The sequence below is a fragment of the Epinephelus fuscoguttatus genome, linkage group LG24, assembly GCF_011397635.1.
Source record: "Epinephelus fuscoguttatus linkage group LG24, E.fuscoguttatus.final_Chr_v1".
Lineage (NCBI taxonomy): Eukaryota > Metazoa > Chordata > Actinopteri > Perciformes > Serranidae > Epinephelus > Epinephelus fuscoguttatus.
The window spans coordinates 13,927,159-13,943,192 of NC_064775.1; the positions used below are offsets into that span (position 1 = coordinate 13,927,159).

The 16,034-nt window shown below is 41.0% G+C and overlaps 1 protein-coding gene across 2 annotated transcripts in view; it reads right to left on the reverse strand.

The window, feature by feature from the left end:
• Positions 1–16,034, reverse strand: part of LOC125884704 (dedicator of cytokinesis protein 9-like) — a 61,106-nt gene that overhangs the window by 31,510 nt on the left and 13,562 nt on the right. The window contains exons 1-3 of one of the 2 annotated variants that reach the window (XM_049569819.1): positions 9,772–10,062; positions 7,202–7,318; positions 1,047–1,136 (exon numbers count right to left, since the gene is read on the reverse strand). In XM_049569819.1, the coding sequence (XP_049425776.1) occupies positions 1,047–1,136; positions 7,202–7,318; positions 9,772–9,888 (324 nt within the window). In that variant the 5' untranslated portion in view covers positions 9,889–10,062. Of the gene's footprint in view, positions 1–1,046; positions 1,137–7,201; positions 7,319–9,771; positions 10,063–16,034 lie in introns of those variants that run through there. The other variant, XM_049569820.1, reaches the window with a different exon arrangement.

The window sequence follows — 16,034 nt, forward strand, 5'->3', positions numbered from 1 at the left end:
TGTAGGGTTTAAGGGCGTACATTGGCGGAAATGGCATATAATAATCATAACTATGTTTTCATTAGTTTATGATCACGCGTGTTGTGTTACTGTTATGTTAGAATGAGTCGTTTATATCTACATACGGAGCAGGTCCTGTTCTTCTGAGTCTGCCATGTTGTTCCACTGCTTTTTGTCATTGTCTGTTCAAGCTTAAAAGTTTTTGAGGGATTATATTTTTCTATTTTTCATTTTTTACCCATAGAGAGGAGAGAGGCGACCAAAACATTTGACACAACCCCTAGACAAACACCAGCTGTATGAGTTGGTTTGTGATATTCCAAAATGTGTTAATCAATTCTGCGAATTCATAAAATACACATGTGGACTGAAACAAGAGGTCACCAAAAAGTGGAAAAATAAATTCAGAGAACAGCCCGTCTGTTAAAGGCCTCACAGCTACTCCAGATGTAGTTATGATGTAATTGCTGGCCGCAGCCATGGGGGACTATCCCCTATCAGGCTCTATCAGGCCGCACCCCGACCAACCCCAGCACACAGCTCCTCTGAAACAACATGACGTGAACCATTACTGAACTGTGTGGACTCCATCTGTGACCGATCCTCTGCACCATCAGGAAACACGTGAGGGCGGAGAACACAAGTGGAAGTTCATTTAAAGGCTAACAGAAACATTTTTGACGTGCGCAGTATCAGTTTCCCCCTGTCTCTAAATCATGTGAGTGGTCAACAAACACTTTTCTTTTTCACTAGCTTCCTCTGAAATCTAATCTGTTCAGCTTTTTCCATACACCATAAACAGATCAGGATGAATCGCTGGCTGGATTCATGTCTGCATTTATGACCTCCAGTATCTGATGGGTGTGCGCTATCTGGACAGAGGCGAAGCACCTGTGTTTGGGTGAAAGGCGAGAAAACATGGCTGCCCTCCAAACAAAAGGATAGAGCAGGGCCTTGGTCACGACAGAGAGGTAGCGGCTTAGGCCAAGACGGCAGGATAAAGAATGGACAAAGCAGGCTTACGTCCAGGTATGTATTAGTTTTACCTCTTGGACAAACAGCGAGTGAGCTTCTTTCTCTGCAGTCTCTGGCACAGTGGAGAACAGAGTCCTGCCCTGGCGCCTTAGGGTGGAGATCTGAGGAGAGAATGAGGGATCAGGTATGAAAACAGACTGATAGAAGACAGCGGCACAACAGAACCATCCTGCTGGTGTTTTTAAACAACACTCACTCACACAGTATTGGGTGTATGCACAGTGTTGGTTTTACTGCTCCTCCTGATTATATAAAACTTTATTGATCCCCATGGGGCAGTTCTCTTTGTACTTTCCTTCAAAAGAAGGTCAGGGATCGAGGTAAGCTACAGATCGGCCTCCTGCACGGCTAGCAAATGGTCAAATCATATCAGATTATTAGCTCTGATTGTCAAATCTGACAAGTTCTACATTTTGGGAAAGGCACTTCCTCCATTTCTTGTAGAGAGTTAGATGAGAAGATTGACACCACTCTCCAGAGTATTAGAAGTTTATTTTAATTTAGTCTTTCGAGGCTGATTTAACCTGCAATTCTATTTCATTTTAGTTTCGTGTTGTATTTGTTCATTGAGATTTTTATTTAGTTTTTGAAAACTGGCATTTTTATTTTCATTTTAGTTAACAGATTTTTTCACCGCTAGTTTTAGTTTTTGTTAACTATAATAACCCTCCCATTCTCATATGCAGCAACCTCCAGAGCTGAAAAATAAAGCCAAGGTGAAAGGGTCAAACTATGCAGTTCCTTGAATACCACTGAAGCTGGCTCCAGATGTTAAAATGCTGAACATTCATGACAACTGCACAGGGGCGAATTCTGATATAACTGACCCATTTACATTTTATTGAGGCCTAAATTTATAAAGGTATCAAGGCAGTGACAGGCTGTCTGAGAGGTGTCACCACAGTCAGATACACCCCTCCCTCCTCCACAGCTCTCTTGTCCAAATTTGGTCAGTTCTGGTTTCAAAAAAACAATATGGCTACAGCTGTAATGCTGAACTCGGGGCTTCAAAAAAGGAGTCCACAAACCGATGGATGACGTCACGCAAACTACATCCATTATTTTAGACAATACATGGTCTAATCATATTATTGATCATTAATCACAAACTGTTCGTTTGAAGTTAAAAAGCAGAGATGAAAGTCGATTCTACTTTTGTTCTTTTATGCTGCTCAAAGAAAAGAGAAGAAACAGCACTGCAGAAAATGACAGCCTGCAGCCTGTATTATTCCAGTCCTAATTCTTTCCCCTGCTAGCCTTATTAGACGGATACAGACAGAGAGAGGAGAGCGAGGATCCATAGCTGAGGAGCAAAAGGCGCCTCGGGGCGACAAGCCTTCCAAGCTATTGGACGCTGCAGCCACCATTGCTCCCACTTAGTGTTCTGCTTTTCTACTCAACCCACAAAGATGAGTAGGAAAGCAGTGGCACAATGACCTAGTTTTGTCATAAATGTCCTATTCTTACAGTAGCATGCATATACAGTCATTGAGCCTCTGCCCGCATTTGTCCAGTTCACTCTTGCAGTAGCTATCAAAGACTTGTCAGTGGCCCCAAATGAGCTCAGTTCTTTCGGCCCTGTATAATCTGTGTGGAGATCAAATAGAGTGAATCTAAGTCAGTGGCACCAGTGATATGTTTAAACATCTGCAGTGAGGAAGATATTGGTCACCCAGGCCAACAATGCAGAGGTTTGGCTTCAAAAGATTTGAGCTATTTGGAAAAATCAAACAGACAGGCTTTTTGTTGTAGCTGTATAAAAGTACAGATTTATATGAAGCTGGAGCTAGCAGGCGTTATCTTAGCTTAGCCTAAAGAGAGCAGGGTGGATCAGCTAGCCTGGTTCTGTATCGTGTCATGTCAGAGCTGGCATTTCGGAACAAGGTTTATCAAATATTAGCAACACGTTATTAGCTGACTGTTTGATAATTTAGTCAGGAAGGCTCATGTTATTGTTTACAAGCAGATGTTTGTGTGGCTAATGAGCAAAGTCAAAGGTGTGCAGGTACGCTCAAGCTGCAGACGGGTGGCTGAGGGGCGGAGATAATTTTCATATTCATTGATTCATGCATACTAAATAAGGCAAAGGTGTAGAGTTACATCTAAGGATGTTTTCCATGGGGAAAAAAGCTTGTAAATATGTAAGTTTGTTGAACAGAGATGAGTTTCTGGGGGTTTAATCAATGCCCAGAGAGGGAGGTTGACTTCAATAGCGTGTCAACATGAGTGGAGGGTTTGGGGCTAAGTTGCTCTGCGTTTGTAGATAATGGCTGAATTTTAATTTTTGGGTGAATGACCAATTAGTACACCGCAGAACAACACAATATGACACTTCACAGACCTTCTGTTGTACACGCACAAGCTTCAGAGCCTATTTCTCAGTCACTGAAAACACAGCCTGTCCGTTTGACCAGTCAGTCACGGGAGACTTTGACCAAAGCACACCCCTGTCAATCAACTGTTAGCAAGAACTGCTGGCTGCCAATTAACAGCATTCCTTTCACAGTCATTAAACCAGGGCTTTGATGGTTTCCACTGGGCCAGAGGAGCGTGTTCCCACAGGCAGTGACACTGCAGGGCAGATGATGATGCCAGGCAGGAATTAAATTCTGTAGCAGGGATATCTGGGCAGAGTGGTAAGGGGAGGAGAGGAGTCTTCTGAAGTCCTCTTTCAACTTTGAGAGATGAAAGTGACTGTACTGTGACTACGTTATCTGTACATATGTGTGGTTACATATGTGCAGGATAAAAAATGTGAAGACTCTGGATCAGCAAAAGAGAAATGTTATTCTTATCGTACTCTGTTCTCTTAAAATATTGACCAGATTCAGTCCAATATCCACATGTACATGTAGGGGAAGTTAATCCATAACTCAACACTTAACCTCCCTCCACACTGCAGCTTTTTCTCACACGCCCAGGTTCTGTGTGCAAGTATGTGTCCATATGTGTGTGTGTGTCTGTGCAGCACGTGCACATGCTAGGCCCATATGTCTGGCTGCTCCCTCCTCCTTCTTCTCTCTGCCCGGTGATGTAAAACATATGGCAGGTTAGACAGATGGACGGACTGGGTCGGACCAGACACACACTCGCTCGCACAAAGGGCAGTTACTAATGGCTGTGCACTGCAGACAGCCTTGCAATGAAAACCACTCATCATCTACTGATTGTGAAATAGTTTGGAAGCAGACTGTACACTGAGGATTTCCCAGCATATACTCTGTTAGGGCTATACTCTTCAACTTCAAGTGTATGGATTTTACTCTCTTGTTTTGGTGCCTTAATTTGACTGTAACGGTGTAGTATTGTTTATATGACAAGATAAGAATCTTATATAACTGGTCACAAATACAAACTGGTGGTTTAATCTTCATAAAAGGCTATGTGATTTCTTCAAACAGTTGGCCACTGTAGCTTTTCGGAAATGATACACAAACAGGAGAAAACAGTGTATTTGTTGGGACTATTTTCAGTGGTGATTAATACACATTTATTGCTCTGGTGAGTATTTGGGGCAGCAGGATGGTTTAAGCGGGTTTGAGTCAAAATAAACTACAGGGTGTGTTTTCATGGTCGATGACTGTATATAAAGATGGACGACACAATCAAAAGTCAAATCAGAAGCCAAAACATCTCGACTGGCATGGTGGCTGGCTGCATTATAGGTCATGAACCCTGCCCCTCCATTTTAGCGGATTGGACATGGATCAAACTAAAAAGTCAAAATACAAGTCAAACAAAATCTTTCCCAAAGATGGTCTCTGTCATTTTAGGTGGTCTTTATCACTCTGATGTATGTTCAAGTGTTCATTTTTTTCTAAGTGAGGTTATAATTAGTTATTTGATGCTATAAATAAGGGGTGTATGTCATAACTGACAGCTGTGTGTTAATCGGTGTGTTCACGATCAATGGTGATGCATGAGATTGGTCAGGTGTTGTGGGCGGGAACTCGATACTGTGGCTTCACTTCCTGATCACTACTGCGCAGACTTTGGCTCCAAAAACCCAAGACACTGACACAAATATCCGGGATATTTTGGCTTTATTTTTGTGCAGTGGGAGAACGTGGAGACATGTTGTCTATTTCTATATTCAGTCTGTGGCTCAAGGTAATCAAGGAACATGTCACCCAATGCAACATTTAGGCTCACTGGGGTTTTTAACAGTTTTTGGTACAACAATGAAGCTCTATGGCACAAAAGCAGAAGATATATCAGGCTTTGATAAACACACACACATGGAATTTGTTACTAGTAAGAAAAATATTGAATATGACTGGGCTTATCCTTTAAAGTCTGATTACTCGCCACATTTTACAGGAGACTTGAGGAATGACAAATATACGAGCATGAGTCTGTCCCTGTTTTCTCTTTCTCTCTCAGACTGGGAGTGGACGCTGCTGAGATCCATCGCAGCACTACAGGGGTGTCATGTTGATACAGTCTTTGAGCTCCTTTGAACACAAGCCGCAGATCTATGTAGCGTGTAAATGTTTATAAGACCGTGAGCCAGCAATTCAACGCAGTGCATGGAGAAGTCAAATTTATAGCAGATTTAACACATATGGGTCCAACAAATAATGTCATAATTTGCACAGTCAAGCACAGTGAAGAGATACTTTAACAGCATGAACTGTCTGGTGTGTCCATGAATTGTTTTGCGTTGCATCTCCTATTTGTAAATCCATTGCTAAGTGTGTGTAAAGCAAACAGCAACTCATAATGACGCAAAAGTGCCAAAAACTGCAGTTCCTCAAATGGCCACGTGAGGCTGGCTCCAAAAGCGAGGCAATCCCCAATGACCCCTACGATAACATGCCCTACTGTAGCAGAAATAAACATGTTAACAGCCTGATTCAAACAACGGCTTTGGTTTAAATGGCTACCAATGGCTCTCCATTGGAGATAAATCTTTATATAACTCACCTTTAAAAAGGTTATTAAAGCTTTTAAATGTTTTGGTTGCCTACAAAAAGTTGTTCAGTGGTTGTAAAAGACACCCTTTAAAGGAGTCCTATGTACAGTTTTTCCAGTAAGCAGATTTTGTTTTAATAGTGTTTTTTGCTAGCTACAACTTTGCATTAGCATTATCACAGTTAACCATGACCAGTTATTTAACCAGTTAAATGCACTGTACTATCCAAGATAGCAGTTAATGTTTGGGTTAGCTCCACCCTTTGGACTAAATATGATCACTTCTAGCTCCAAAAATCCAAGATGCCGACAGCCAAAATGCCGAGAGGCTTCGAACACTAGCATACAAATCAATGGGTGACATCACAGTGACTACGTCCATTATTCTATGCAGACTGTGGTGTTAAGTCATTCCTAATTTCTTAGTAACAACCTAGTTTTAGGCTAGTGATTTACTAAACTAGGTTGCATAAATAAAGCTTAAGAAATGTCTATTAAACACATTAGCAATGAGTAAATCAGTTGACCTAACTAAGCCAATCTCCCAAACTATGCAGTATCCTGATCCACACAACTACAGACATCTGTATTCATTCATATCCACACTGAGAAGCTTCCACTTCTGGCCTTTGTCAACCTCTGTCAATTACATTACCCTTGTGCTCTCATCATATTTGTTTGTCTTCACTTGAGGTGAGACAACAGCAAAAAGGACAATTCCACCTCTCTCTCAATGCTTGCTTCATGAGTCTCTGTCATGCTGATGCTGCAGTCTTTTATAACATCTTTGTCTGATTCAAATTATGACACGAAACATACATAGAGAGTGGAGCTGTACGCCTCAGCGCAGCTTCATTCAACCATGCCCAGCATTAAAACCTGCAACTTGAGGTTTATTTACAAGCCGTGTTCGAAAAAAACCTGTCAAACTGTACATTATCATTTCGTTCACAGCATTCCAGGAGTTATTTTGTGATTACGTATTGCTGTCTTCACATTATCTCAACATGCTTCATTCTGCCTCAAATACTTTGAACAATCTGCAGAGAACAAGTGTTGATTTTTGTTGTTGAAATTGACATTACAATTTGGACTCTTACAAAACAATCTAAAAATACTGTGATAAAACATAATTATGAGTGGCAAAATTGTCTACAGGTAAAGTAACAGATTCAAAGTCGCTGCTCTGTGACTGAGTTTGACCAATGGGAGGGGAAAAGCAGGGCTTCATAAATAACCCTCTGCGTCTTACCTGGAAGTCATCCGTGGGGAACTGTAGCATGTCTCGTAGAACATCACTAATGATTTGGGTCTTCCTCTGTAGGAGTACATTCTCATAGTCCAGAGGCTCTATGATCTTGGGCTTTACCTGAAAGAGCAAATAACAGCAGTGGATCAGCAAAGTGGCAACATGTGGCACCTGCGTTTGGTCTGTTTGGTTCTCTTTGCTTCTTCTTTGTGGTCTTTTAGTTCATTTTCATCATTCTTTGACCAGTAACTGTACAATTATTGAGGGTATCAGTGTATGGAATGAGTGACAAGTCTGGGGTATTCACACTTTCTGGACAACGAGTTGCTATTGTCTTTTTGCAGAGTTACTGACAGCTACGGCAGCAGGAGCTGGCACAGAGACAGAGCTGAATGTGGGTTAACAGAAGAGGAGATGAGACAAGCGAGGGATGGATGGATGAGCCAGAGTCTGTGTGTGCTATTGTACCAGTCACTGTGTCATGAGCTCACGTGCAAAACTGAACTATATAGCGGTCATTGCAGCGCAACAGATCAGGAACAGACATTCTCTTCTCATACCAAAGCTGGAATGCTGGATATGCAGTCCAAGCAGGATCAATCATTTACGCAGCATTATAACAGAGATGACTTTGTAAACATTGATGCTTGGTAAAAGAGTGGAGCGTGGTAGCTCATAATCTAACAGAGATTGAACTCGCCTGTCACAGCTGACATCGGCTCCAACATTCTATAGAAAAAACCCAAGGGATTCCTCCAGCATGTCCTCCACAACAAGCCTGACTGTGATATCAGAAAACCATCTTCACATATTACACACACATGGCTCTGTCACACATATCAAGAGGAAGTAAACAAAGCTTTGATCCATTTAAAGCTGAGCCACGACAGATTTTAGTTTTTAAATACTTCACAAAACATTGTTCATGTGGAAGTATGCGACACCCTGCCTAGTTTTCTAACTGTAGATTTGATTTTCAAATTGTGTTTTTAAAAAAATCATTGTGCATAAAGTTGTGAGACAGTAAAAGGGGACAAATAAAGGAGACGAAAGCTGAACTCAGCCATGGTAATTATTTCCTCCCTTCTATTTCCTATGCTACACAGCATCAAAGAAAGGCCAGATTCAGCCCAGTCGCCAGAGGAAAATGTTGGCATTGCATGTTTCTGCAAACCATGAATACAGTACATGTGTGCATTTCACATGTATGAAATCAGCGTTTCCAAAGCATGCCTTTGTCATCGGGAGGTGGACGGGACGGTGGATGGCCCGTCACTGTTTGAAACCAACAAACAAAACTTGTTGTGATTTAGCGAGGCACTGCTGTGTTTCCAGCAACCTTTTAGGCACCAAACGTGGCTGTTTTGTAGCAACCTGTTGCTGCTTTTTCAGAGGGGACAGAGGCACACAAAGCAGTTATTTGTCTACTTTTCCTGCCAGGATTGTGCCCCCAAAACCAAGCATTTTTATCCAAACATGAGCTTTTCCTCCTCATTACCAAATGGGTTCTGTGTCTAAACCAGCCACCAGACAATATGTTACCAAAAAGTTACCATCTTTCTGTATGTTTGTAAATGGCTCCTGGTCTGAATATAGCAGCTAGGCGTGGCTGTAATCCATATTATTTGGATAAGCCTCCTGGTCTGGATCCAACAAACACATAACAAACTGAGGCCAATTAAACAGTCGTCTGACTGTAGATTTACATTTTGATTCATCCAACCAATCCCCCCGATGATGTAATGAAAATATCCCTTCGTATCTCTCGGGCCTTTGGATGTAAAAGATCATCTGATAAGCACAAAATCGTCATCCCTGATTTCCAGCTGGATAATTGCCATTCAGACACAAGATAACAACAAGCAGCTGTGAACTGTGACTTGCTAGTAATTATCTCTGAATACATTAGAGACACAGTTTTGTGGTTTACCTTAAAAACTGATAGAGATGTGGCTATTATTATGCTCCATTAACTAAAATACTGACAGTTTAAAAATACTCTTACCTAATAAGCAGACTGCAGTTTATAATCTTGATATGCTGATAAAAAAGAATCCAAATTCAAATTTTGCAATAAAATGACACCCTACGTGTTTAGTAAAATAGTAGTAAAGATACAAATTCATAGATTTCCAAACACTTGTCCAACTATGGAAATATCTACATCTCTAAAAAGGAAAGAAAATACAGTCTGCTGCTTTTAACAGTGTCCTCCAACAAACTAGTGACCTGCATCTTTATCATTGCACCAACTTTGCAGCCAACTTGCCAATCTGTTTGACTCCGAGGCACAGGAACAGTTAATGAACAAAGAGAGCCACAAGTGCTCCATTTCCTAAAAAAAGATCAACATTCAGCCCCCTGGAGAGATGTACCCTGAAGCTGCTATTTCCCATTTCCGTCTCACCCTTTTAAAAAATCTTCAAAGCTGCTCTTGAAAGGAAATCTAAGAGATAAAAAACTTGTTTAAACAATCCGATCCCATCAGTTCCGTTTACGACGACCAGAACAAGAGAACATTTTAGAAAAGAAAAAATTAGTTCTAAGTAAAAGATGGCACAGTGCACACTTACCGCTGCCACCTGTGACCCAGCCTCCACCTCTGCCTCAATCTCAGCCAGGCTCTTGTACTGCTGTGGAGACTCTATCACCATCTCCCTTTTGGGGGCTTTGCCAGCCCGGCCCTGCATGGTGGTCAGTCCTGCCTGCCTGTACACAGGTGTGAGACTCACTGCACACACATGGCCATGGGACAAAGTAGTTGCCCGCAGTGTGTGAAGGTAAAGAGAGCTTTGCCGTCGTCCGGTGAGATTCACTCTGTACTCAATCACAATAGCCCAGCCTCCCTCTCCCTCTCTCCCGCTCTGTCTCTCATCAGAAGGGTAGGGCCCCTCCCACCCTCACAGCTGTGCAGCTGTGTGGATATGAGTGTGTGTTTGTATGTACAGTATGTGATTTGTGTGAGGAGGAGGAGGAGGAGGGGAGGAGAGACTGACCACTCCCCCATTAAAAACTTAGAAGAGGCCCAGGGATCATGTTGTCATGAGACAGCTCCACCTGCCTAGTGTGTCTGTTAGAAATATAAGTGTCAGAAAAGGCAGAAGAAAAGAGTAAATGGAAAAAAAAAGTTGTGTAACATTTTAAATTACAGCCTGCAAATTACAGTGCAAATCTTTTGTATATTCGGGATACCAATTACAATCTCACTGTGTTCGAGGTACAAGTGAAGAGACGTAACATTAACTTTTATCAGTCTTCAGACAGCTCCCTCAGGGGACACTTAGAGAACTCACAGAGAATGCACACTAAAGACTTCCGCCGGCAGAATGGCTAACTTCTGGTTTAGCCCTCTGCTAACTTGAATTAGGAAAAAATGATTTAATTGTGCGGCTGTACGAGACTTCTGAAATGTTATGGAACCGAATGGATCAAATCCCGATTGTGAAGCATGTCATTAAACTCAAACAATGTAACCACTGATTTACAGATGTCTCTTTCACAATGTAAGTCTATGGGACTGATCCACCAATAAGTAAGGCCGATATACTGGTCAATATTAGCTCAATGCTGATATATCGTATATATGGTGTATATGTCGGCCAATAAATGACAAGAAAGTGACTAACAAAAATGTAGCTACACTATAACTACTAAGAAGAAATGATAAACTGCTTTATTTATGAGGTCACAAGGTTCACTTATTGTCATTCTACAACACAGGGTTGCATAACAAAATGCAAGCTATGATCCAAAGCAAAACAAAACCAAATGTTTTTTATGTTGGAGTATGGAGGATGAGTTGAGGACTCTTACAGCCTGAGGAAAAGATGTCTTACAGCTTGCATACTCTCAAACTACACTATAATTACTGTGAAAGGGTAGGGCTCTCCTGAATACATTTTTGGAGCTTTGGGAGGGGGGGGGCATGAACATGCTGAATATGACTCCGGAAGGGCCCAGCCAGACATTCCTCCATTGAGATGGACCACATTGCGCTGCGACACATGTCTTTTGGTTTAATTGAAAGAATCAGTCTTGTCAGATATCAGACAGCACTGTCAGCTTCTTTCCACTCTCCACTCTAACCCATTTTCCCTAACCTATCACTAGAGACCAACATATCTACCTGAATCTCACATAATTTTAAGTAGACACTGATGCGTAGCCATGCCAACATACTTGTTTTCCAGGGTTTTAAGAGTGGTGGGGAGCAAAGTAAAACAAACTATGATATCGTGAAATATTGAGAAGACATGTTGATTTAGAACAGCCTCGAAAGCAGCATCAATATTGTCTACAGCGCTTGCCATTGTTGTTGTTGCCCATGGCGCTGATTGGATCATTTTTCTATTTTAACGAAGAAACCATTGTTTCATGTCATGATGCCACAAGAATCATTCAACTCAAACTCAGTGGAGTGGGTGGATTCAAAGGTCTGGCCCCAGGCAAGCATTAACATGTAAGGATTCTGTCATTCCACAGAATAGTTTTTTGTATTGTTAATATATTATACATGTGGTTACTAATAAAACATTTTACAAAAGGTTTGGTGTTTTATGCATGCTTGTAATCCCCTGACATAATAACAGCTTGTGACAGTTTTTCTTGTCACAGATAACTCACAGTTATATAAATCCTCAAAATATCAGGTTCTAAATCTGACACAACGCTTGATGAAGCGCTATGAAACAGAGGCACAGAAACAGCACAAAAGCTCCAACAGATTTAACATTAGAGGTTAATATTTATTTATAACTTCTTAATTGTCATTTTTACGTACTGAAGTGAAATTCTCTATCTCATTTCATTTAACATCTGAAACAAACAGTCTGTTATTTGGGTCCAGCTCTCTTACAAAGAAACGGCCATCACCTTGGCTGGAAGTACTCGAGCAATCATACAAAAGTTGCCAAAAAAAAAAATTAAAGAAAATGTCATGACATTGTCCAACAATGATGATATAACAGGACATAAAAGATGGATCTTCTCTAACATCAGTTTTGATTTTTAGATGTGTCCTAAATTGGATTGAAACAGCGTAACTGTTAAAATCACTAAAAAATAACTGTCACAAGCCACAGTAAGAGTATTTAGACACTCAGTCTGTGTTGATAAAGTTCCACTCCCCATTGATATTTTGCTTTGCTTTGAAGTACTTCTATGCCGTATCCGCTGCAGTGGGCACTCACAGCAGGGTCAGTGAAAACGCACTTCCCCCTTATCCGGCTCTCAGACGCAACACACACACACACACACACACACACACACACACACACTCCTGCTGCTTCAGAAACAGTTTTAGCTGCCCCTTGTTTCTCCATCCAGTCAGCATTCTCTCTGAGGAGAATCACTCGCCTTTTATCTTTAAGCAACGGAGGCGCCTCGGCTCAGCTGTTTTTTATCGAAGAGTGTGTTTCAGAATGATGACATTTAACGTTTCAAATGAGGAAATACTGTGGGTGAATTTATGCAAATCCTGAGGTTTTTCTCTCTCGCATATGCTGTGTTACACACAACTCCCAAACCACACCGACGTTTACAAGCCACTGAATCTTTCTGGCTTAACAAGCACGATTAATAACTCATCCAATTATCTCTATGGGAAGAGAAGTTGGGGCTCTCCGATGCACACAGAATGAGAAGGGGAGAGGTGGGATGTCAGACAGAGTGGATGGCATGCCATGGGTCAGAATGACTTCAAAGGCCGTTGTCTTTCTGTTGCAGTTCCAGCGCCATCGCTCCTAACAAAATGTAGCACAAAGGCGGGCAAGGGTGTGTGTGTGTATGTGCAGCAGGGTTCTCTGATGTGTAAGGCACTATGCATAATTTGCATAACTTGTTTTAACTGTACTCGCTTCAAAGGGACTTGCTGAAACGTACCATTCAGAGAAATAACTTATGTTAAAAACACAGGAAACCGCACAGAGGCAGTAAAATGAGGTTGTTCATCTTCGCCAGCAGGGCACCCACGAGGTGAGGCTAGATAGGAAAAGCTTTATGGGTCACAGGAATAACCACCGTGAATGGAGCAGCATTAGTACCGTAACTAATACAAGTATGGAGGGCTGCCACTGCTACAACAACAGTTGAGCTAACACACAAACTAACACATATTTTAAAGGATATTAGTGTTAAGCTCAAGAGCACACCTAGCAAATACATTCAAAAACAAATTTGATGGACCAGTTTATAAATAAAAGGCTGACCATAAGGGATGCACCAAGAAACAGACACCAAGTGTGGGTGGTTTTTTGTGACCTGTCACTGTTTTTCCAATGGCGACAGTGCCACAAAAAGCGGTTGTTTTTTAACCAAGTCATCGCTGTTTTTCCTGCCAGAATAGTGCCACAAAAAGCATAAGGAGACATAAAGAGATGTAAACTTTCAGCATATCCACAACATAATAAGATGCAAGTGTAACATATCCATGGTTTGCAGAAATGTACAATGCCAACAATTATTCTAATGATTAAGATGTGAAAACATTTGAGGAAAAAGGCGTCATATATCATTCAAAGGTTTCACAGATGTGGGCCTTCTAAATCACTCTGTGGCGTGATTGCTAATCTACAAAACACTTGGATTCTGATGCTCAAGCTGGTTATGAAACATCTCATGTTTCTTTTGAGCAGCCTTATTAATTATAGGAGTGCTAGAAAAGGCTGAGAGATAAAACTAAATTGGAACACTCAATGTATGCTCTAAAGGATATTTTTGGGGTGAAATATTTAAAACCAATCTAATGCAGCTCTCTGATTTGAGCGTCCTTTGGCCTCAGTCTGTAAAGGACTGCTGACTGTACAGCGGAGGCCTCAGTGACAGTGTCACCAGCTCAGCGTGATAATCAGCCTCTTGTCAAAGGCCCTGGCTGCACTGAGGTCATCCCGCTTCATTCACCCACATCTTTGGAGCGCTCTCATGCCATCACGCTTCCTGGAGCTATCGCTGGTACTATGCCAGCAATACCACGAAGGGTGTGTGTCTGAATGTGTGTACAGTGGGGGTGAAAATTAGTTTACAAGACCATCTGCGTAGGAGCTTGACGTAACAAAAAAAGTTGTTCGAGAGAGAGTTTTCACACAGCTTGAACCCATTAAGACATGTGAGCCTTCCACACCCTTCCCAAGAGGCATGCACACACACACACACTTACAGACATAGAGCGTCACTCAAGTCTGCGGAGGATTGCATAAGGGCAGGTTGACGTAATGTTTGGGAGCCAACCATCACTACAGGCGCCCCAGAGAGAGAAAGTGTGAGGGTGTTGCCTTGAAAGAAGCGAAACTTCACTGTCAGATTGACCAGTGATACACACATGAAAACGTGTAGCAATCACATGCAAGTTAGCTTCCTGACCTAAAACTCAGTAATCTGTCACAAGCCATCATCCGTCACAAAAATGCAGAATGTCTTTTAATCAAAGAAGCAAAGAGCAGCTCTGTCTTGTGGTCGAGACTGTAATACTGTGGCTCCAGGTAGTGCAGGGAAAACATGTGGGACAAGTTAAATATGATACCACAGATGGGAGTTGCTTTAGTCTCTATGATGTCAAAGCTATTAGAGGTGCTGAGAGCTCGGCTCAAGACGGCCACATTAACTGAAGCGCAGAAAGTCCCTGGGATTAGTCCATAGGAACTCTTTTACAAAGGGATGATGGTCTCCATGAAGCAGGATTTCCGTTTTATTATGTACATACCAGCAAACAATATGCATTAGCGGATATAACAAAATTAGTCAGTATTTTTTTTCCTTTAACACTGTGCTGGAGAACACAATGAAAGTGCTATAGGGCATTGGACCCATCAAATGCAACACTTGTGCTCTATCTACACTAATTTCTGCAAAAATATATCAACATATGTATGAAGATATAATCAAATAAATAAATACACAATTAAATTAATAAATAAAAGAATAAATAAATGCTGATATAAATACAGAAATGAAGAAACAAAGGCAGGTTAAGACCTCTCTAGTCATTAATATACAGACACAGAAATACATAAATAAATATAGTTAAACAAAAATGTGTGAAAAAATGAATTTATATATATTTATGTCCCGTTAAATAAGCAACTTATATTTTTTCTATTTATGAATTCATCTTTACATTTCCATATTTATTTCAACACTTATTTATTAATTTATTCCTTTATTTATTTATTCATACATACATGTATTTTTTTCTGTATTTCTCATTTATGTTGCACTTATTCATTTATTTATGTAATTATTTATTGACTCCTGTTTTAAATTTTACATTTATTTATTTATTTATTTATTGATACTTCAGTAATTTTTCATCCTCCATATGATGCAGTGTACTGCTGCTGCCCCCAAACCCTCCGAGATGGGGCCCCTTCCAGCTACCATATGACAGCTGGGTGTTAAAATACTGAGACGTGTGTGTTCACATAATGTTATTTATTATTTTTTATTTTTTCAGTTTATGACATTTGATTAAGCAAATTTGACTGAATGCATTTTTTAACAGAACGGACTGAATGCATTTTATGGGGGCTCAATGGGCTTTCTTGCCTGGGGCCCCCAGAATCTATAGGATCACCACTGCTATTGACCAGTTAAGTTTTAGTGGGCTTTGGCTGCATGCAGGTAGCCAGTCAGAGCAGAGCAAAAGAGGTGGACCACATTGGCTTAACTGCAATGTTGGAACCCACTGGGTATGATCTAATGACAGTTTAGCTTTTTTATTATCTTTTTCTTATCTGCATTCATGTGTCGATATCTGTTTATAGACACTAACTCCATTATTGCGTCTCAAGTTGCAAATCAGACTATACATAATAACTGGAGCACGGAAGTGGAAGTCTTGGCT